The 21,295-nt window shown below is 37.2% G+C and overlaps 2 protein-coding genes across 3 annotated transcripts in view; one reads left to right on the top strand and one right to left on the bottom strand.

Moving 5' to 3' along the window:
- Positions 1–2,706, top strand: part of ADAM10 (ADAM metallopeptidase domain 10) — a 54,809-nt gene extending 52,103 nt beyond the window's left edge. The window contains exon 16 of the mRNA XM_062583920.1: positions 447–2,706. Coding sequence (XP_062439904.1) covers positions 447–541 — 95 coding nt within the window. The 3' untranslated portion in view covers positions 542–2,706. The remainder of the gene's footprint in view (positions 1–446) is intronic.
- A 4,568-nt stretch (positions 2,707–7,274) lies between these two features.
- The window catches only part of LIPC (lipase C, hepatic type), a 59,539-nt gene continuing 45,518 nt past the window's right edge, over positions 7,275–21,295 (bottom strand). For both annotated transcript variants that reach the window (XM_062583903.1, XM_062583904.1), the window contains 6 exons: positions 19,324–19,441; positions 16,158–16,391; positions 14,553–14,795; positions 11,116–11,236; positions 10,153–10,371; positions 7,275–7,397 (listed from right to left, as the gene is read on the bottom strand). In XM_062583903.1, the coding sequence (XP_062439887.1) occupies positions 7,286–7,397; positions 10,153–10,371; positions 11,116–11,236; positions 14,553–14,795; positions 16,158–16,391; positions 19,324–19,441 (1,047 nt within the window). In that variant the 3' untranslated portion in view covers positions 7,275–7,285. The remainder of the gene's footprint in view (positions 7,398–10,152; positions 10,372–11,115; positions 11,237–14,552; positions 14,796–16,157; positions 16,392–19,323; positions 19,442–21,295) is intronic.

Below are 21,295 nucleotides of genomic sequence, written 5' to 3'. Positions count from 1 at the left end.
CCACTAAATTCTTCTAAAAGGGAAACTTTAGGGACGCTAGCGTGCTGAGACCTGCAATTCATAGTCTGGGACTGCGAAATGGAATTCATGTCAGTGGAACAATTCATGAAAATGTAACTCTTGTCTTATTTTCTGCAACAAAATACGCTTGTCAAAAATACAGAAAGCATTGAAGAGGTTTTCTAACTCAGATTTTTCCTTCATTTTCTATCTCTGGGCTACTCTTTGTAACAATCAATCTGTTTAAAGAACAACTATTGAGATAAATGACTTAAAGTATTCTGTAAATATGGCACAGTGTTAATCATCTATTTAAAGCTCTGCAGGTCTAGATCTGGAGCCTTTCAGAAAATTAGTTGTCTAACTTGCATGGCCAAGGCAATGTAGTTTTCTGGAAATCTTTTCTTCTCTGCTTTTTTACTAACTTGTGCCTTTCTTTGAAACAGGCACTTTAAAAAGGAGGAGACCACAACAAACCACTCAGCCACCGCAGCGGCAAAGGCCCAGAGAGAGTTATCAGATGGGACATATGAGACGTTGACTGCAGCTTTTTTGCCTTGGTTCTTCCTAGTGCCTACAATGGGAAAACTCACTCCAAAGAAACCTAATAAGTCATTGTCCCCGGTCTAATTCAAAAACAGAAGAAAAAAGCATGATATGCCCTCAGTACAAGTGGAGATGTTTAATCTTTAATGAGTGAATCTTCCAGCTCAAAAAGAAGAAACACGATTTTCTTAGTATTTTGAATTTAGTCCTAGGCACAAAGCCCTAGGTTATCGTGATTCTTTTCCCCCCTCTGTGCTCTTCATTGCTGCATTTTCTTCACTTGCAGGCAAATATGGCTCTAGTAAAACTTTTATTCAAGAATTGAAAAAATATATATTTTTCAACTGCCAGACAAGGCTAGGAAGCTAGACCACCTCAACATTGGAGACATTACTTGCCAATGTATATACATTGTTATATGCAGACATGTATTTCTAACGTACACTCGTACTTGTGTGCAATTGTAAACAAAAGAATTGCAATATGGATGTTTCTTTGTATTATAAAACTTTTCCGCTATTAATGAAGAAATTACTGTTTAATTGACATACTCAGGATAACAGAGGATGATGGTGTATAATGGTCAAGGATCCTGCGATGCTTTACACAGCAGTTTTGAATCAAATCCAGCTTTCTTATCATGATCAAAGTTTTTTCAAGCGTTCATTTCATCCTTTATCAAACAGCTGCTAAGACAAAGCATACAAGATTGAATGCTCTTTTAGAGGTTTAACAGGTGTTGTGCAAACTTTGGTAATGCCAGAATGTTTCAAAATTGTTTTATGTAAATGGCTGATTTCTTATAGCTCAGCAAAAATATTTTTAATTTGTCTGATTATTCAGTTAACTAATGAATAGTTGGATGAAATATTTCCATGCTTTAGTAGAAAATTCTGCCTGTTTATTCAACCTGTTGAAAATTGCAGCCAGTTTATTTGGGATGTTCAAATATTCTTACAGTGTAATTAAGTTCCTGATTCTGAGGGATGTGGTAAGAAAGAGAAGCTGTAGTTTTTTATTTTTATTATTTAATTTATCAAATAATTGCATAATTTTTCAGCATGGTATTGTTAATTGATAACCACTAAGGTAGAATAATTTGCCCAGATACTGTGGCAGAATTAAAACTTTAGTTAGGACTACCAACTTTCCCTGACACATTTTGTAGGAGTAGTGAAGTTCAACAGCACAATGTCCCATTCCAAAGTTTTTATCACGAATGTAAATAATTGGCATTTTTAAAGAGAAAACAAGAGATGTCTTAAGGTGCTTACTGCTATGCAGGAGTTGAAAGGGGCATTACAAAATGTTTAAGCTTGTGTTATATTTATTGCCTGTTTTCCAAAAGCACCAAGCTAATTAGAGGCGCAAATGGCTATAATTTTCCTGGCTTTGCTTAGGAGAAAATTTACTAAGGGTTGGACAGGCTTCCTTTGTTTGTTTTTTGTTTTCGTTTTGTTTAAGAGTATAAGGTTTACACAATCATTCTCATAATGTGACGCAAGCCAGCAAGGCCAAAAATGTTACAGAATATAATGGGATCTCTTCCTTGTAAACTTGTACAGTATGTGGTGACTTTTTCAAAATACAGCTTTTTGTACATGATTTAGAGACAAATTTTGTACATGAAACCCCAGTCCAATAGACTATATAAATAATTCTAAATGATCTTAACTAGTTAGAAGTATATGTAGTTGCTTTTAAATCATTTAAAATACGTTTGTTTTAAGACTGTGCAAAGATTGAAAGTGGGTTTGCATTTCTAAAATGGTGACTTTTATTCAGCAAGAGTTCTTAGTAACTTCTTGAGTGTGGTAGACTTTGGAACATGTAGATTTTTTGCCTGTAATGTTATCCTGTGGTAGGGTTTTGGCAGACAAATGCTGCCCTATTTTATTTTGAGTCTAAGTTAAATGTTTTCTGAAAAGAGAAACGTGCACTGAACTCTCCACTGCAAGTTTAGATGTGGTAAAACAAAAAGGAAGGTGAAGACAAAGGAAATGGAATACTACTGTCAACTTCATGTCCACTGTGTTTTATACAGTATCTTTTTGTTCACTTTGGAAATTTTTACTAAAATTGCAAAAAATAAGGTATTGTGCAAAGATGTAAGGTTTTTTGAAACTTGAAATGCATTAATAAATAGACTTGATGAAATCATCTACTAAAGGTCCATTTACTTTTTGAACCTTGAAAGCACAAAGGAATATGGATTCTACTTCCATCTAACTTTTGTTTTTTGCTTCAGAGGGACTTTTACTTCAGAAAGTAATTGGATGATTCGTACGCTATCACAGTGCATCTCCCAGTTGTGGCATCACACAGTTAAATGCAAGAGGGAATACTTGTTCATGTAATCTCTTTTAAGAAAAGCGCCTAAAAGTACCTTTAAATACATATATGATGACAGGTCAGAATAAGGCTTTCTCTGTTCTTATCTTCAAAGTGGAAATTAGTTACTGTTGAGGTATTCAAGCATTGCAACAGAGCTACTGAATGGTTACCTTGCAAAATAGGTTTATTTTTGAAGTGGAATACCCCACGTATAATACCTCAACGTATAATACTTCAAATGCACAATTCATGTCCGAGACTTTTAGAAGGATCAAATCTGCTTTTTACGGGTATTATAAAACCTTCAAGTTGGGAGTCTGTGTTTCCATGTGTTTTGGATAGCTGATTTCTTGATTAAATGATAAGACTGCTTTTAAAAGCTGAGACCTGCCAGCTAGTCTTTACTCGTTCTTCGGGCTGTGTTTGTTGAGAATGGCCTGCTCAGACATCGGTTTCCCTGGCTGAGTAATATGTGCTTTGATGTAATCAAAGCATATGCAGAGTTCCTTCCTGGTAGTATTTTTTCACTATGACTTTCTAAAATGTTTGTGTGTGTGTGTGTATATATATATATCTCTATATACACACACATATATGTATGTATATATATATATATATAAAAATACGTAGTGCTTCCCCTCATTACCTCCATAGCACTGTCAAGGCAAAAGGTTTTTAAAAAAGGTAATAAAATCAGTTAAAGCAGAGCCCTTCTGCAAATCTTTGCCATTAAATGTCTGTCTAGAACTTAGGGAATTTGAAAGGAAAGTTAGTCTAAGTATTTAAAACAAAAATTTTCTATATATTTTTAATGTGTTTTGGGGGAGACCAATGAGTGCATAAATATTATTTTTGTTAATTGATGCTTGACCTAATCTTCCTGATTATAGCTATTCACTTAATCATTTTACATTTCTTAGTGTTTTATTCATTAACTCTCTGTTTTGTGGCAAAGGGTTGTTTATAGTCGGAATTGGTGTGAATGTGAGAAGGGGATAACGCTCCCTTTAAAATACGAAATTTTATCGTATTTCAAAAACAATTGTGACTACAAACTAATGATGTAGTCTACCTTTTCACTCGTGTTCAAGAGTGTTGCTTAAAAAGGAACTTTTAGTTCTGAATGGCGGAGACTCCGTGTTCTGCAGAGGCGATGAGAAGCGTGCCAGGTTTCCCGCGGAGGAGCTTGCTGCCTCTCGGCTCCGAAGGCAGCGCGGCAGCGGCAGTTCGGGTGGGCAGTAGGTGAGGCGCCACGAAGTGCTGAATCACAGGTAGGACTTATCCTCGTTTCGTGGTATGTTGTATCTGAACCTGGATACTGTTTAAGTGCCTGATGCTACAGTTTAGGTTTTATTTCACTCCGATATAATTATAAATCGGAATAATGACTTTCAGATACACTGGGAGGGGATATATTGAACATAGGATTTGTGAAAGATGACATCAGAGTAAAGTTAAATGTGTTGCTTCATATTTGCGAGAGCATTCTGAGCTTAAACATTCAATGTTGTTGCTCTTGATTTTCTTTCTTGACACTCTGTATAAAAGTGTGTTATCTGAGGATATACTGGCTTGTTTCGGGTGAACTAGGAAATGGTTGGTTTTCCCCAAAAAACTTTAGTCCCCAAACTGCAGTATTGCTGTTATTTGGGTTTCAGCACACCGTAGAGATTTGTGACCTTTGCTGATCACCTGCTTTTCCTGAACTAATGCTTTCAAACCCTTTTCCCCTCCCCTAAAGTTGGGGTCCCTTCACCTGCCTTCTTATCCAAGTAAGTGATAGAGCTATTAAATGCTGATCTTACTGCTTGAAATGTTTCTGACTGCTTCAGGGTGTGCAACTGCAGGAAAACCAGGACTTAGTCTCTGCTCTGCTGTGGCTGTGTGTATTGCATCAGGTGAAGCTGTCGAGGGTAGCACAATGCGAAGCTGTGCATCTGCTCGGCACAGGGAGCAGGGCCCGGCTCTGCCTACGCTTTGTCTCTTGCCCCGTTGTCTTCTGAGCAAAGCCCTTCTCAGTGCACAGGGTTTGTTTTGGGGAGCTTACAAAGTTCATAGCTTGGAAGGTTGGTAGTAACCAAGGATGCAGGTGCAATTCAGAGAGACTGTTTCAATTCTTCTAGAAATACTCCAACCAAATACTATTTTATAAACAAAACAACCCTGAACATCAGCAATAGAAGTGATGCATCTTTGCTCCCCCCCCCAAAAAAAAAAAAAAAAAGAAATCTGGAAGCACTCTAGGCAGACTCATGGTTTGAGTTAGAGACACAGAACATACACAGATGATGTTTATCCTTGTGTTCTCTTGAAAAACCAAAACACCTTCAGTTGCCTAGAAAGATGGGCCTGTTATCACTTGCTCCTCGTCTGTCGCTCTTTAGGATGTGTTCCCTTTGAACTTTCTGCCTGAAGAAAAATGCTGTCCCTAGGTCACTAGCAATTGATTCTCTCCAGTGGATGTCATTGGTTTCATTAATACTAGAAATAATTATCTAAAACCTTGCATTTACCAGCTATTTCAGAGATATTTACACTGAAATTTCCCTCTTGGGGTGTTTCTGATTTGACTTTTGGCTATTGTACCAAGAGATTTTGAATAATTAAAGTGCTTGTAATATACTCTATATAAAAATAGTTTTAACAAAGTAGGAAATTCGAGTATTAGGTTTAGCAACCTAGAGTATGGAATTCCTATTTTGACATAAAAAGCAGAAATATTGGGGTGAAAAAATGAACTTAGCTTTTGAAAAATGCTTTGAGCAGATTTTTTTTTTTTTAATTAAAGTTTTTTTTTAACATGGAATTTACATCCAACTATAGAATGACTTTTTTCCTAAGGAATACGGTACTCCAAGTGGCCATTGTATATATTGGATCAACTTCTAAAATTTGCACTTTAAGGATAACCAATATATTATTTGCAAGGTAAGTATGCTTAAGTTTCCATCATACTTAATCAGGCTTTCTGTTTCTGTATTGATTATTCATATTTGTTAAATTGAATAGTAGCTATGGGGGAAAAAAAAAGCTTTTAAAAGTTAATATTCTGAATAGTCAGCAGATGTCTACATCCAACATTTGAACACTGTTCATTGTTTGCAGTATTGCTAGTTCTGCTTAACTTGTTCATTTGTCATATTTTTTAAGTTAACCTCATTTTAATCCTAGTAACATCTGTATATTTTGATTTGAAATTTTGTGTCATGTTGGTATGGAATATATTCTTTGCTCCAGGTTTTATGACTACCTTAAACTTTTTTTTTTCAATCTAGAACTTAAAACAAATTGCATTCAGAATACAGAGTTGTAGAAACATAATTCCTAATGAATATTGTGCTTAGCATTATCAAGTGACAAATGAAATATTTGTTTTTCTTTTTATTACTGTCTGTAATAACCAGAAAATAAAAATAATCTGAGACAATGCAAGAGTGTTTCTTTATAAAGTTTCTATTATGATATAGGAAACAATGGAATTCTGTATGTTTAAATTAAAAAAAAATTACTTATGTACTGAAGATGTCTAAGAGTTTTACCATTTTCCTTTTTTCCATTTATTGATGCAGTTTGAAATCATTAAAAACTACTGTACAGTGATTTGAAAACCTGAAAACTCAGGCTTACATATACAGATAAATTTTTTTAAGAAACAGTTTACTTAACTTATTTGTGCTAGAGTTGTGTGTAGTGTACTAAGCATCATTGAAGTAAATTATTAGTTTAATTAAAATAGTTAATCTCAACATGTAACAGCAAAGCATTTTCCAATAGGGGACACAAGCAAAATAATTGCATCACCTAAAAATGCTAGTCTTATCATTATAATGGTTAGCTCAGACATTTTCTACATTGAGAGCTTTTTTTGTTTGTTTGTTTTTGAAGGTTATAAAGTAAAAAGCTCAAACTATTTGTTAGTTTAGTTATCTATTTGGAAATATTTTTTTCTATAAATTATTAACTCCCTCTTCATTAGTAAATAAATTAGAAAATGTTCAACTGATACTATTCACTGTTCATGTTTCAAAGTGTTTAATTGGAAATGAGACTCTCTTCTCCCCCCCTCCCCCAAATCCAACAAAATACATTTTCAAAGACTTACAGTAATGATTTTTTAAAATAGTAATATTTCAATTTCTAATGAGCAGGTACTCTTTCAAAGCTTTAAACAATCAAAAATTAACGTTTTCTGTTGATGAAATTGCTAATTGATCGCTTTGAGAGTATAGTTGAATGAACTACAAATTTCAATTTACCATTGTATCACAAAATCTAAATTTTATATGTATTTTCTTCATTACCTCTGAAACTCTCAGGATATTTTAATCTGTGTAAAACAGCTCTATATTTTTAAAATGTTTTACTAAATGTATAGCATTTTGGTGAGTAGTTTTTGTGTTCTTGCTCATGTAAACTTTCTGTTTTGTTTTGGAAAGCGATCTTCACATCTCACAAATGTTTTCTCTTGGGCTGGATGAAGGTGAATGTTGTCAATGCTTTGAGAACAAAATGTCATTCTAGAAAGAAAATACAACATGTAAGTATAATGTTACTTTTTAGGGATGCTTTCAGTATAAAACATCTTTCATTTTCTTCACTCTGTCTTTACAGGAAGGGATCACATTGTTTTTACAGGCTTGTGAGGATAGAGATATATCTAGCAGCCAGATACTGGTGCAGAGCAAGAAGAGTGTGACAGAGTACATGACTGCTCCATTTCTTTCTGATATCATACACAATGTGCTGTTCTGCTAAATTGTACCCTCACTGTTTATTGTGTATATTGTGTATACACAGTTGTGTATGCAAATTTATTCCATGTATGAACACCATGAGCAATGCGAATTAGTAAAGGTAAATGCACGTACATACAATACTATCAACAGTCCATTAGAATTCTCAAGAAAGCACAAGACAAGTAACTGAAGACACATGTTTTCTAGTATTTTTGATACTTAAATTCCAAACTTTCTGATTTTTAATCCATGGTTTTAGTCTTTCCAAGAAGACCATGATCTCGCCACTCTTTTCTTTGAAGAAAATACTCTTCCTTTGAGCATTCTTCATTCTCTATTTTAGAATCACCTAATAATCTTTCATTCACTCCTAAGCATTACTACAACATTGCAAGACTTTTATTTACGTTCGGAGATTGCACAGGAAGAGAACAGCATGTAATCAGCGCATATTAATCTCTTTGCACAAACTCACACTTCTGCTTGCAGCAAAGATCTTTTAAAGAGTATTAAGTATGTAAAGATACCCACATTATTTTATGGAGGTGTAATAACTCCCCACTTCAGTTACCTCTTTGCTGGGATTCCCTAAGTAGCACCTAAGTAGAATTGGCTGCCGCCATGTTATTGACCTATAAGCACTGTTGGAGAGCAGCTTTTTGGTTAGAAAAATTACTTTACCTGATATCCTTTCAGTCTGCATACCTTTCTTCTCAAGGTACAAAATCTCTTCAAGTAGGGCTCTCTAATTTATAGTGTGTACTATGCTCAATTTGTTTTGGCAGCTAGATCAGTACTGATTTCGCATCACTACTTTAAAAACAGCATGAGATGTAACAGAAAAAGACTTCCAATATGCTGTAGCCTTGAAAGTAAGTGCTGGTTAGGAGTAGGAAAATACCCACAAAATACATTTTCAGTGAGGACAAAAAGAACAAGTAAATGATATCCTCCCCCTTTCCCTTGCAGCTGTAAGTATGAAAAATTATTTTTAGATCACTGTCTTATTCGTCTTCCATGTCAGTATCAAGGAGGTGCAGCTCTGCCAATGAGTACTGTTCCACAGAAAATCTGCAGAGGTTACAGCTGGTGCTGGTGAGAAAGATTCTAGCAGGGAAAAACACCTTCTGAGGCTGAGCTGCAGTTAAAAGGTAAGACATGCTTTTCTCATCAACCTTAATTAAAATGCTCATTTAAAATTTCTCAAAGGAGTAAAGCTGTGGGAATCATTATAACATTTTGCTATTCTATTTTCTGGCCAAAATTCCCCTGTGAGAATAAGCAGTTTCAGAAGTTTTATTAATGCTGTATGTAAAGAACAGCACCACTCAGACTTGGTGGTCCAATTCCAAAGCAATCGGCAGAAAAAAACAAGCAACTTGACTTTGCATTCAGAAGTTTTTTCTCTGGAAAACTGTTGCATGATGGTACTTCAGAGTTCTCTGACAAAATTCACATCACTTACTTTATATCATAGGGGAAAAAAAGCACAACCAGAGTGCACAAATGGTTGTCAATACTAATGAAGGTGTGGTATGAGAAGTATAGACATTTTTTCCTCCCTCCCCTACTTCCCAGGACTGCTCAGATTCTGTTTACCCACTACAGAAATTTCATCCTGTCTGTAGTTGAAATGTTGCTTCTGCAGTTCAGCACTCCAGAAACCTTTTCTACAAGGCTGCACAGTTTAGTAACTCATTATCAACTATCAGAGGTCAGACTGGTGTAACATGAATGAGACACAAAAATAAACGAAATTTATCATAAAACTGTTAACCTCAGTGAATGCAATGAAAAAATCAGGTAACTGCTTAGTTCTGTATTGAATTCTTCTACTCTAGACTTTTAAGAATGATATTACTGAGTTTTTCTATGAAGTAGCTATTGAAAAGCAAATAATTAAGATTTGGAATATTTCTGTAAGAATTTGAATTTTCATGGCCTTAATTTGGAATCCAATATATCTTGCATTGTATCTTCTTTGGAATTTTGTACACTCCTTATGGAGTGAGATAAAAATAAGGAAGAAATTGTCATCAGTTGTGTAGAAAATGTTTCCATTTCAGTACTCACTGAGGTAGTTCTTAGGACCTGGGACCTAAATCCTTCTCTAGCCTCTATTCCCAAGTAGCAACAAAACTTTTTCACCTAAGGTTACTCTACCTTAAGCCTCTGCCTTAAGCTCAGATTAGTGGCAAGAGTGAAACAGAGTTTAAGTGGTATTTTTTACTGAAGCTGGAAATCCATCCGCTTTGTAGAGTGCATGCAGAGGAAAAGATGCTAGTTACTACTTTCCATTATTCCTTTCTGACTTGAGAACAAATAAATAAATAAATAAATAAATTCCTTTCACGAGTCATTTAAAAAACAGCATGAACTGAGGTAAAGAACCAGAAAACCAGAAATTGTACTTAGATAAATTCAGCGTTGGTGTGACTGCTGGGACTCAGATGATTGTATCTCATCTAGGATAAAGCCATATGCCAAATTTCTGTTTTGTTTTTACAGAAAAGTTTTTTGTTTTCTTTACACTTACTTTTGCTGTGTTTCACCTGCTTTTACTCGTATTGTTTTCACTATAAGTCCTGGTCGACGCGTGCCTTTTGTCCAGGGAATTATAGTTTGAACTGTGTCCCAGATATTTTCCCAAACTGCTGTTCCTTCCCATTTGAACTTGATCATTATTAGTTCACCTATATCAGTGTCCAGTGTGATGAGAAAGGAGTAAGTTTTATTCCCAATAATACCTTCAACTCTGCAGAAAACAAAAACAGAATAATGCTATCTTAGTTAATGTAGCTTAATATGGATGAAAGAGGTTCTTCTCTTTGAAACCAGAGTTGTCCTCTCCCTTTTCCAGGAAAACATTGATTTCTCTGCTTTTTCTCCAGATGAGTAAAGTGGTGAAATATGACAACCTGCTAGAAAAAAAGCAGAAGCAGGAGAAACTTAGGTACTTGGTAAAGCAGCTGTGGTTTCTGACAGCAATAGAAAAGCAAGACTAGGCCTTTGTCCACAAGAGCAAATGCTGATCCATCCTGTTGCCTTTGCTTTTGTTAATACAGACACAGAGTCCTTCAATAGAAACATCCTGAATTCTTTACTGGAATTACATCTGCTTCTATGTGTGTATATATACATATATACACATATATATATACATATACATATGTATATATGTGTTTTAATTAAAATAACATGCCTTAGCCATGGCATAGGTTGAACATAACAGAACAGGAAACTTAACTTTCAGAGAACTTCCAAGATTACCAGGTTTATTTTATAGAGATATTTCACACTTTTCAACTTTATGAGCATTGTGAAGTTTTGTGGGTTTTAGGGGCTGTGGCTGAGATGACTTGGTAACAATTTCCTGATCATCTCCACTTCATAACTGTACTAAAATGGTTCATTCATAGCATTATTATGTAAATGATAAGGTACTACAAAATGGCCTGTTTTCTCATTTGTAAGATGGCAAAAGATATCAAATACTCACAGTGTGATGGGCAGGTTTTTGGCATCCTCTTTAGTGCCTGTCAGAGAGATGGTAAAAGTTGGGTCTACCTGCTTTTCTTGGATTTCGTTGATGAAATGGATTTTGAACTGATAGTGATAAACTGTAGAAAAGAATCAGCAAAGTGAGAAGATGAATAGTCAAAGACACTATAGATTTATCTGGCAAAATAAATTTGCCTTTCAAAGCAGAACCTTGATTCACATTTTTGTTACCTTTTAAACTTGTTGCAATTAAAACATCGACATTGATTGTTGCTGTGCTGTATTATCCCTTAGGGTTTTAGAGTCCTGTTGCTCTATTTAAAGGACAGGGAAAAGAGGCAACCTAGAGAGAGTTCCTTTTGTAGGATAAAACATTATTTCTTGGAAAATGTTTCAGCTTTTCTAAAGCAAATCCTCCATCTAACCAGGAAAGCATCCTTGTGACTGGACGTGGTTAGAGATGTATGATACAGATTGGAGGCTCCGAACAGTGTGGCCAGCCTTTTTCTCCATGAACAGCTACAAAATCTCCCTGCAAAACAGATGATTCACGAACTTCTCTTGATTGCATAATGATACATTGTGCATAGCATGCATCTGTTAACAACATGACTCTGCTCAGCACATTGCTATAGAAATGTCATTAATATCATCATGATATGAACAGTTTGATATTTAGTAAATTTTTTTAAACTACAGTTAGACACCATGTGCACATAGATACTGTCAGCTAGATTTGAATGTTCAATGCTTATCTGCCTGGTGAAGGAATAGGGTTTTGGCTGTAGCGGTTTAAATTTACTATGAAAAAGTTATTGTTGACTATTGATATCTGTACTTTTGATTTGAAGATACCAGAGCAATGTTGGCTCTTCATCTGCTTACAACACCAACATCAGATCTATTATTTTCCAAATAACTTTTTGGTGACTGGCACTGCATTTTGGATACCACGATCAGGGCATACTGTTTATGTTTCTGATTAATCACTGTTACAGTCACAATCATATAAAAATGAAGCCAGATGTGCAATGATATTGGAGATTTTCTGAAGTAAATTGACATTACTCTGCTCTAAAATATTTCTACAGCGTAAAATGTGGTTATGCTCTCTGCCAACTTGCTTCTCAACAAAAATAATAGATCTAAATATTAAGGAAGGAAACTCCAAATATTTTTTTATTAACAAAGGCCATAGAGCATCTGAGTGTGTTTTATCCTTGTCACCTGGTCACATTACACACAGGAAATGATTCTGTTAACTATTATTGCAGCACAGTTACCGTATAGGTAGGTGCTTTTTCCTCATTTCTTCTCACTCGTTTCACACTTGGCAGGTAATGTCAATTCTGAGAATGGCTCCACTGAACTGTTCAGTCTCTTTATATATGAGAGATTGGGTGGTTTTTTTTGTGTGTGTGTGTAGCATGGGGAGTTTTTGCAATGGAAGGTATTTGTCAGAGAAGCTATCTGTTGTTGTTGTTTCATAGTTCTTATATGTTCGTGAACCATTGTTCACGCGTTTTCCTTTGAAAAGGCGTTACTCAGCAGGAAAGAATATGGGTGGCTGTTTGCTGCCAGCCACAAAGCAAACCTGATGAGGACAAAGTAGGCCGAGCTTGTTTACAAATTGCTTTTATTACTGCTCAGTCTTGCTTTGAGTTTTCTCTACTGTTAAAGTTTGCTGTTACATGTTCTAGTAAACCTAGCCTCATTTTTCAGGAGAAAGGTGAGAGCATATATATGTAAAAACCTCTGGTTGACTTAGTCCCATCACAGCATTATTATAAATGTTAACGTCTTTGCAACAACTTTTTTTTTTGAAGTGGATTAACATACACTCCAGAATGGCAGTAATGCCATTAATTTGAAAAATGAAACATCAGCTTTTCTAAAGAAATGCGGAGGATTGTGAAGTATAATGCCAAGTTTCTCAGATTTCTTCTCTCTGTGCTTCAGACATCTCCCCGAGAGGGACAAAGGGCACTTCATTGCCGTCGTCCCACAGTCGCTGCCTTGTCTCAGAACTCCTCTGAAAGGAATCTATTGTTCTGGGCACTGGTATTTGGGTAGGTGCCACAAACACATCTATTTACTTATTTATTCAAAACCTGTTCCAAGAATAAAAATGCAGTTATCTTTAAAAACTGAAATCAAAGCCATCAGGACATGATTTCATGAGGAAATGTGTACAGGGAGGAAGACAATACCGAGGATCGCCCTTGGCGCCGGGCCGCGTGAGCTGGAGGGCTGTGTGCTGTCAGAGCAGCAGGCCTGCTCCAGTCTGACGGCAGCTAACTGCTCCGAATGGCAATAAAAGCAGGAACTACATGTGGTCTCTAAAATTCCGGAATTTAAGGAGCTTCCTGTGGCGTTTTAAGAAGTGTAAGAGATTTGCCAGGTTCAGCTGCGTCAGGTCCTCGAGGGCAGAGCGGGCCCCTCCGGAGCAGCAGCCGCGTGCTTCGGAGCCGCATCAGCGGAAACCTCTCGGAGCTGATTCAGAAGCACCTCACAAAATTGCTTCTGGTTTCCCCGGGGGCAGCTGGGAAGCGCAGCGCGGGCTGAGCCCCCTCCCCCCCCCCCCCCCCCCCCCCCGTCCGCGGGCTTTGCCGGGGGGCCTGTGCCCGCGCCAACGGCCGCCGGCGGCCGCGCGCGGCCCTCGCTGGCGCGCGCTCGCGCGGCCCGCGGCAGGCCGTTGGGCGCGGCCGTTGGGCGCGGCCGTTGGGCGCCGCGGTGGCCGCCGGCTCCCTCCCTCCCGCAGTGCCCTCGCCGCGGGCTCTCGGCGGGGGGGGGCGCCGCGGCCCTGTTTCTCCCTGAGGCTGTGTTCCCTGCCCCTCGCAACGCGTGTAATATGTGACACTGGTTGTCTCTGCGAGCTCAGCGAGAAAACTGGCACATTGTTCTGTTGATGAAGTAATTTAATGGAGATAAAGCTCGAGTCACTTTGTGCTACAATTCTGTCCTATGAAAAACTCCTGCTATTCTCTCTCATCTGCCTGTTGCTGGAAAAGTAATAATTTGTGTCTTCTCATAGACTAATTACAGACAAAATTTGGTCATGCTTGGAGTAAGGAGTTTTACAGGCCTGCTGGAGCAATTTTCCTGCCTTTTTGGTTTGGCTGTTAGCCTGCCTATGTTACAATAAACTCAAACAGAACAATTATTGCTGGCAAGTCCTGACAGTCGGGACCTGGAGCAGCTCAGAGGCCATGAATCCACACACAGTGCGTGGTAAGTAGGCAACGTGCTTTTCCCCATAGAAATACTAAGAGCCAGGATCTGCGGGCAGCCTACCGGGACGCTCAGCTGCCCCGATGGGCCAACGATCCCTGTAGATTTTGTAAGCATTAATAGATGAGTACAAGGGACCACAGAGCTTAGGCTTATTCTCACAGCTCGTCACCAGCCTGGAGACTGGCATGCGTTCCCACGAACCTTTGAAAGGCATATGCGCTCTTGTCTTCAGAAAGAGACGCCTGCTCTTGGGGAGCCTTTCCTCTCGGATGTTGTAGCCCAGAGTGTTGCAGCGGTTCTTTCGGCAGCTGAGGCACATCCCCTGCTCGAAGGTGCTGATGTCATTGCACCAGTAGGCCGTGCTTTGCTTGTCCTTGTGAAGCAGGGAGTCGATGAACAGATGAACTGACCTCTCGTGGGCGCATTTCACCGTTTGAGCAATGCCTAGAAAAAAATCATGACAGTTTTATATGCTCTTGTTTCTATTTCTTATGCCAGCTAGGGAGGAATAGAGTAAGCAGCCATGAATGTTGTTTTCCCCCCCCCCCTTTACTACTAAAATGTCATGATTTTTGTCTCAGTAGTCATAATGTAGTGATCTTACTTTTAAAATCATCCAAACGTTACTGTCTGAACAGCTGTGTTAGTAAAATTAAATAGATTGCCATAATTTACTACTTAACATGGTATAGCCTGCCAGTACAAGACTGTAAATTTGTACCTTGATTTCATTGTCTTGGCTGCTCAGATCAATATGAAATACAATATGCTGTTATGCAGCCTTTTCAGACCACACTACATTAAAGGCTAGTCTTACTCTGAATGGTAGAACACCGTTGAATTTTGAATGCTTCTGCGGTAATGTTATATTTTGACCCTATCAGAATAACAAACCCTCTTGTTCACTTTTGCTTGCAGCTATTATGGAGAAAAGGGAGTGAAAATGTATTGAATACTTATATAAAAATAAATGAGGAGTAAGTTTGTCTTTTTCCTTCTTTTCTATCAGTATCATGAAATAATGACAATTATTTTATTCTATATAATTGGGATATATCACAGTGGATTGTTTTACATGTTTTCACTGACTAGCTTTCTAGCTCATGCCTGACTTCACTTTTTTCATGAATTATCTGCTAACAAGTAAGGCCTACTTTTTTGATAGTGTGATGATAGTTGAGAAAATTTTGACAGTGCAGTATGCTAGATGAAAAGTACTTATTTGAGGTTTTTCAGAGATTTGGCAGTGTGCATCAGTGCTTCATCTCTCTGCGGGATGTTGCATCAGTTTGTACGTTTACGTTTAGGTGCATCGTAACTGGGCTTCTATATTTAAAGCAGCCTAGAACACTGGCAGTCAGGACCTAGAGACAGCATCATCTGCTGCACAACTGAAGGAGAAGGGTAAATTAAGGAGGTGAGTAGTACAGCATTGTGTTTTGTTTGATTTGAAATAATTAATTGTACACTAGATGTATATGACTTAATTAGAAAAAGTTTTCTCATTTCCTCTACCACCAAAACGAATACCTTTGAAATTATTCCAAAGTGCTTGACAGCAGGATGCTCATGACCTCATTTTCAGAAGTGCTAAGCAGCCAAATTTCTTACTGGAGTCAGTAGGAAAAGAGTAAGTACAATATATGTACAAGTCAAATAACCAGTTTCTAGAAAGGAAACTGCCTTGCGTGTAATAGGAAATAATACTCCCATTAGATATTCTTTTAAGTCCACAGAGATATGTAAAGCTTCCCAGAGATACTGTCAGTCTAGATGCAATAGACTTTCTGTCTCATTGGTTCTTACCAGTTATTCCATACTGTGCAATGTGATTATACATGTGCATGATGTGACAGCCAGGCTGAAAGGTGCCTCCATTGGGATAAAAGTCAAAATGGGCCACAGGCTGTTTGATGCCAACGCTGAGACCCATGTGCTGCTTAGTGAATGTATGAATTGCATCTACGAAGTTTGCATCATCTGGAGATAAACGATCTGTTGGTGACATTCCTTCAAACAGGGGACCAGCAGGGTCAAGGCCTACAATAAATGCAATAATACAGTTGTGATATAGTGCAGGTGGGCTCTTTTACTGTTATGAAAGAAGTTGGTGATAAATATTAAAAAACTGACCACACTGGTAATTTTACTGAAGTCATTTATAGAAATAATGCTAAGCACTTGCCTTGCAGAGGGTACATGATTACCAAAAGGTAAAGTAAATATAAACACTGTAACTGCTACATGCACAAGGACGTTGGCCCAAAGAGATAGATGTGTTTGTTATAGACAAACCATGCTCATTACTACTTTGTCTCTTGAGGAATGTTTACTTAATTTTGTTCTTTCATACTCTAAAGGTCACACATTTAAGAGGCCCTTTTGAACACAGCAGTCCCACAATAAGGTTGACTTTTAACCCACATTTGGGATCTGAAATTTTATAAAACTTCTCTTGTGGATCAGAAGAGTTCTATGTCAGCTACATGTTATTTATAATACGTTTTCAACATTAAAAGATTTCAAGCCAATGTATTATTGTGTTCTGAAAAATAAAATTCTGCTTTGAGAAGCCAGTTAGTTTTAGTTCACTACTGGATGCTTTGGTAAAGTGCTTATTTTATATATATATATGTATATATTTTTTTACGGAGAACTGATTTGTGAGAAGGGACTGCCCATATAGTTTAAAGCTGCTTTTTGTCTTTGAGGACCAGTTTCTAGATGTGATTTTTTTTTTTTTGATCAATCCTATGGACTAATGAAATTGCATAGATGTAACTGAACAAGACTGAAAGTGTAGGTAATTAGGCAATACAAGTAAAGATGCCATTCTACATGCCTTTTTTAAATACTTCTAATCAATGTGAACTCCTGGAGGTTATAGTTAAGTCTGAATAATTTTTGTTGAAAAAACATAACTTAATAATATGTTCTGATGTTTTTACCCATTATGATGATTTGATTTACTAATACAGTCTGAACAAGCAGTGCTGATGAGCTGATATCCTTGAGCGTATACACACAGACGTGATATAAAATCAACTTCTTGATATGCAGGCCCTGTCACAAGAGCTGATTGTATAGGACACACTATGATATGTGACAATGAATCTAAGATAAGATTTGGGACTTCAAACTATGGTTTTGTTTGTCTTGTAGATCAGATTAAAGTAGAATGTTCTTTCTGGTAATTTAAACATTGTAGCTGATGCAGTCCTCATGTAAGATCACTTTTTTTTTAAGCTGTCATTGTGCATTAGATATGGTATTGTGTGCAATATAGCAATAGCCTCATACATGTGTATTCATTGCACTCTTCACAATTACAGAACATTGCAGGAGGCTCAAAATGTCACTAGTCAGCACAATCAAGTGTTCTAGTTAACTTTTATGTTTGCTTTAAGCATCTATTAGGAATACTCTTATGATATGCTTGTAAAATATAATCCAGGACTATAATTTTGTCACAAGGGAATTGACTTCAGTTCACTGTTAAGACCAGTGTACCACAACTGAAAAGCTAAAGGATGGCTAAATAATTTCCGTAATGTAAGTTTCTTTTTAAAATGGATTGCTAACAATGAAGATATTACTGAATGGGACAACTGAAGCTCAAAAGAATGGGGTTTGGATCAGGATAGTGTCTGAAAGAGATTGAAAATTGGTAGCTAACCTTTAGTTTAAGGTGTTACTGGGAATAGATACAAGATAATATGTAGCTTGAATCTTTGGTTTATGTTTTCTAGTCCTTATGCTTTTATATTCCATATGTTGTAATTTGGATTGACTTAGGAAAGATCATAACTAGAAATACTGTGTGTGAGAGGCTATTTTATTTTGAGAAGAGTTTTCAGTAAATTTTCATCTTAATTTCTGCCTGTGGGAGGAACTTTCAAACTATGGTAAATGTTGCTATTCAGTAACTATGGGACTATCGAGGAAAAAAAATGATGATACAGATAAAAAAGAAAAGTTTTGAAAATGTGCAGTGTGACTTTATCGAGCTTTTGACTGAAGTGATTTTTTTCTGCATATATCACTGCTAACTTCAGTTTTTCTGAAATGCCGATAATCAGGTGGTAAACTAAGTGAACACAACCATGTGTTGTATTTCCTCAGCTTTAGACACCCCCATGATGCTGATAGTGGGTGGTGACAAGGCTATTAAATGGGTGCACAAGTTCTACAGATAATTTGCTTTGGCATCTCTGCAAGGGAGGTTGCACATGGAGGGTAGGGGAAGGCAGCTTGTAGGGACACATGTTCAGACTATGTGTGGATTTGGTCTTGATCATGTAGGGACAGACAGGTAACTTCTGTAACTTTGTGCCACCAAGTAAAAAAAGCTTTGTTTTAGGAAGACGCTCAGGATCTGGTCCTCCAGATAGCTCTTTCAGAGATAATGATCTGATCAAAGCTTTGGATCTGATTTCCCCCACCCATAGCATACAGGTTAAAATGTTGTGTTTCTGGGCTCTTTTAGATTACATCATATGAAACAGTCTTCTTTTAAGGGCATATTAGAGCTTTCTACCGTGTTTTACTTAAGATAATATAGCCACACTTTACCTTTCTAATATTTTCTCTCTATGTGTACAATACGGTATTTACAATTCATACATTCCATTAATCACTAGTCTCATAGTCTGAGTTTAAAGTATTACAGAAGTACATTAAGTTGCCCATGCATGAGTATTTTACAGTTTGGAGTGGATGCTGTTGGAAAAGGAGACTACCTACAGCATGGATTTACCTGGAGACATGAGTCTGAAACGAAAATTAAATTCAAACCTTAGCTGGTGGCTATAATTAAAATTCCAGCATGAGCAACACTATCGATGCAATTAGTAAGAATAAGAATAAAGAGTTTTTAATCTTAATGTAAAGTATATGTCAAATGCCTACATAACTTGAGCAAAGACACCAGTTGACTGTTATTTTTATTGAAGTTATTATTTTTTTTTTTTACCTGTAATTCTTCCGAGCTTGTTTGTACCACTGATATAACTGCCAGCAAACCCCGAAACATGAGCTCCTAGGCTATACCCAATTAGATGAACATTGCTTCTGGAAAATTGAATGGATTCCTAGAAGACAGCAGCAGCTTAGTTTAGATGCAGAAAATGTGAAAATTTAAAACAGTAAAACACTTTTTGCAAGCTGGGAATGGCATGACCTATAATACAAGAAATTTGTATGTTGATGATGTCACATGACGTGCATTAGTCACACACTAACTGTCCTGGCTGGCTGAATGTTCTTTTCCTTCTTTTCATGCATCAGAACAATACCATGCATTTGGGCACTGCTACTGAAGTAGTTTGTTCAGGAAAACCATAGATAAAGATGGCAGATGGCAGGATTTTGTAACTATTTTTTGCAAGTGTTGAAAAGGTAGCATTGTTGTCTGCAACTTTCCTGTGGCTACAGCCTGGATAGCTATCCTTTAAATTCAGCATATAAAACAAACAAAAAGAACCCCAAAGCCCCAGAATTTATAGAAGATGTCAAAGGTGCCATTGCTTCTTTTGCCTGAGATACTAACGCAAGCCAAATTAGAAGCCAAAGTATTGCCACATTCGTTAGACATACTTAAGTGTAAGATACGGCAATGATGTTTCTTGGACAAATTTGTACAAATCTAGGTATCTGATCTGAAACATGCCTGTTGAAGCAGAATGAACTTCAGACCATTCTCTCTAAGTAACTAGTACTATCTAGGTCTTAAATCTTTCATGTGAAATATGACGCTCAAATTTTCTGACTTGTAAAGAAAAATATGGTGCACTCTTGCAAGAAAAGCAAACTTCCGTTTTTGTTTCAATGTGGATATTGCCTGTTCGAGTGGAGTCCTTTGCAGTCTCTACCTGTCTCTTGTGAAGATGAGGTGGAAGTTGGCACTTCTTTTGAGAGAGGGGAAGCTCTTACAGCTTTCTTAGCAGATGTTATTGAGCTAGAGATCATGCCCTGTTAATTTTTGGACTAAAAGCCCTAAAATTTGCTTTATTTTCATTCTTGATTAAAATGATGCACAGCACTGCAGCTTTTGTTACTCCTGTTGAGGATATTTCAAGCACTCTTCTGAGTGTAAGTAGAGCAGAAAGACAGTTGTGAGAATTGGAAGAATTGGAATGAAGGGTTTTTACCATTAAATTCACTGAGGGTACTTTTCAACAGAAGGAATGTTCACTACTTAAACATTCTTTCTTAAGTGAATTACATTCTCTGAGAAGTGATGGTCTATTTAAATCCCGCTACATGTCATGGTGCAAGAGAAGCTAGGTACAGTGCTGTAGCAAGAAGTCATTTATTCAAGCCTTGATTTGTTTGCTGACGCTGGAGAAATCAGTCTGTCATTTTTGTTGACAGTGTGGTGTGTCCTCCTGGGAACTGAACAAAGTCCACCATTTGATTCATTCAATAATTGCACAGCTTCAAAATATGACTTCAGGTCTTCAGCAACTTAGACCACATTTGAACAAGAGCAAAGGTTTCTGTAGTGTCACAAAGAAAAATGTTGACACTGGTTCTTCTGCCCTGTCTCTAATGCCTGCTCTCCCTAACTGGGCACCTCATCTGATAACTTCTTCTACCCTTACCATTCCCGTTGAAAGCAGTTTCATTTTTTCAGTGATATTTGCTACAAATCTCTATGTTTTGAAGTATTTTTCCCTTCCTCAGGCCTTACCATATTTAAATTAATGTATTCAAAAATTCTTTGGGTGGTGTAATTTCATTTCAAATTGGGGAGCTTGAATTGGTACAAGGTGAAACGAGAGCTGCATAGCTTGCATGATTAGTATTGCTTGATTCTCATTCTAGTGATTTGCTTTCTGCCTTGTCTTAAATAAGTGCTGGAGATAAGAGAGCCCTTGCAGACTCCTGTGTAGCATTTTCAAGTCTGGCATCTGGTATAGATAGAACAGCTGTAAGACATGGCC

The sequence above is a fragment of the Rhea pennata genome, chromosome 10 (assembly GCF_028389875.1).
Source record: "Rhea pennata isolate bPtePen1 chromosome 10, bPtePen1.pri, whole genome shotgun sequence".
Lineage (NCBI taxonomy): Eukaryota > Metazoa > Chordata > Aves > Rheiformes > Rheidae > Rhea > Rhea pennata.
The sequence above is the reverse complement of the archived record's forward strand: the minus strand, read 5'-3'. Positions and strand labels throughout refer to the sequence as shown.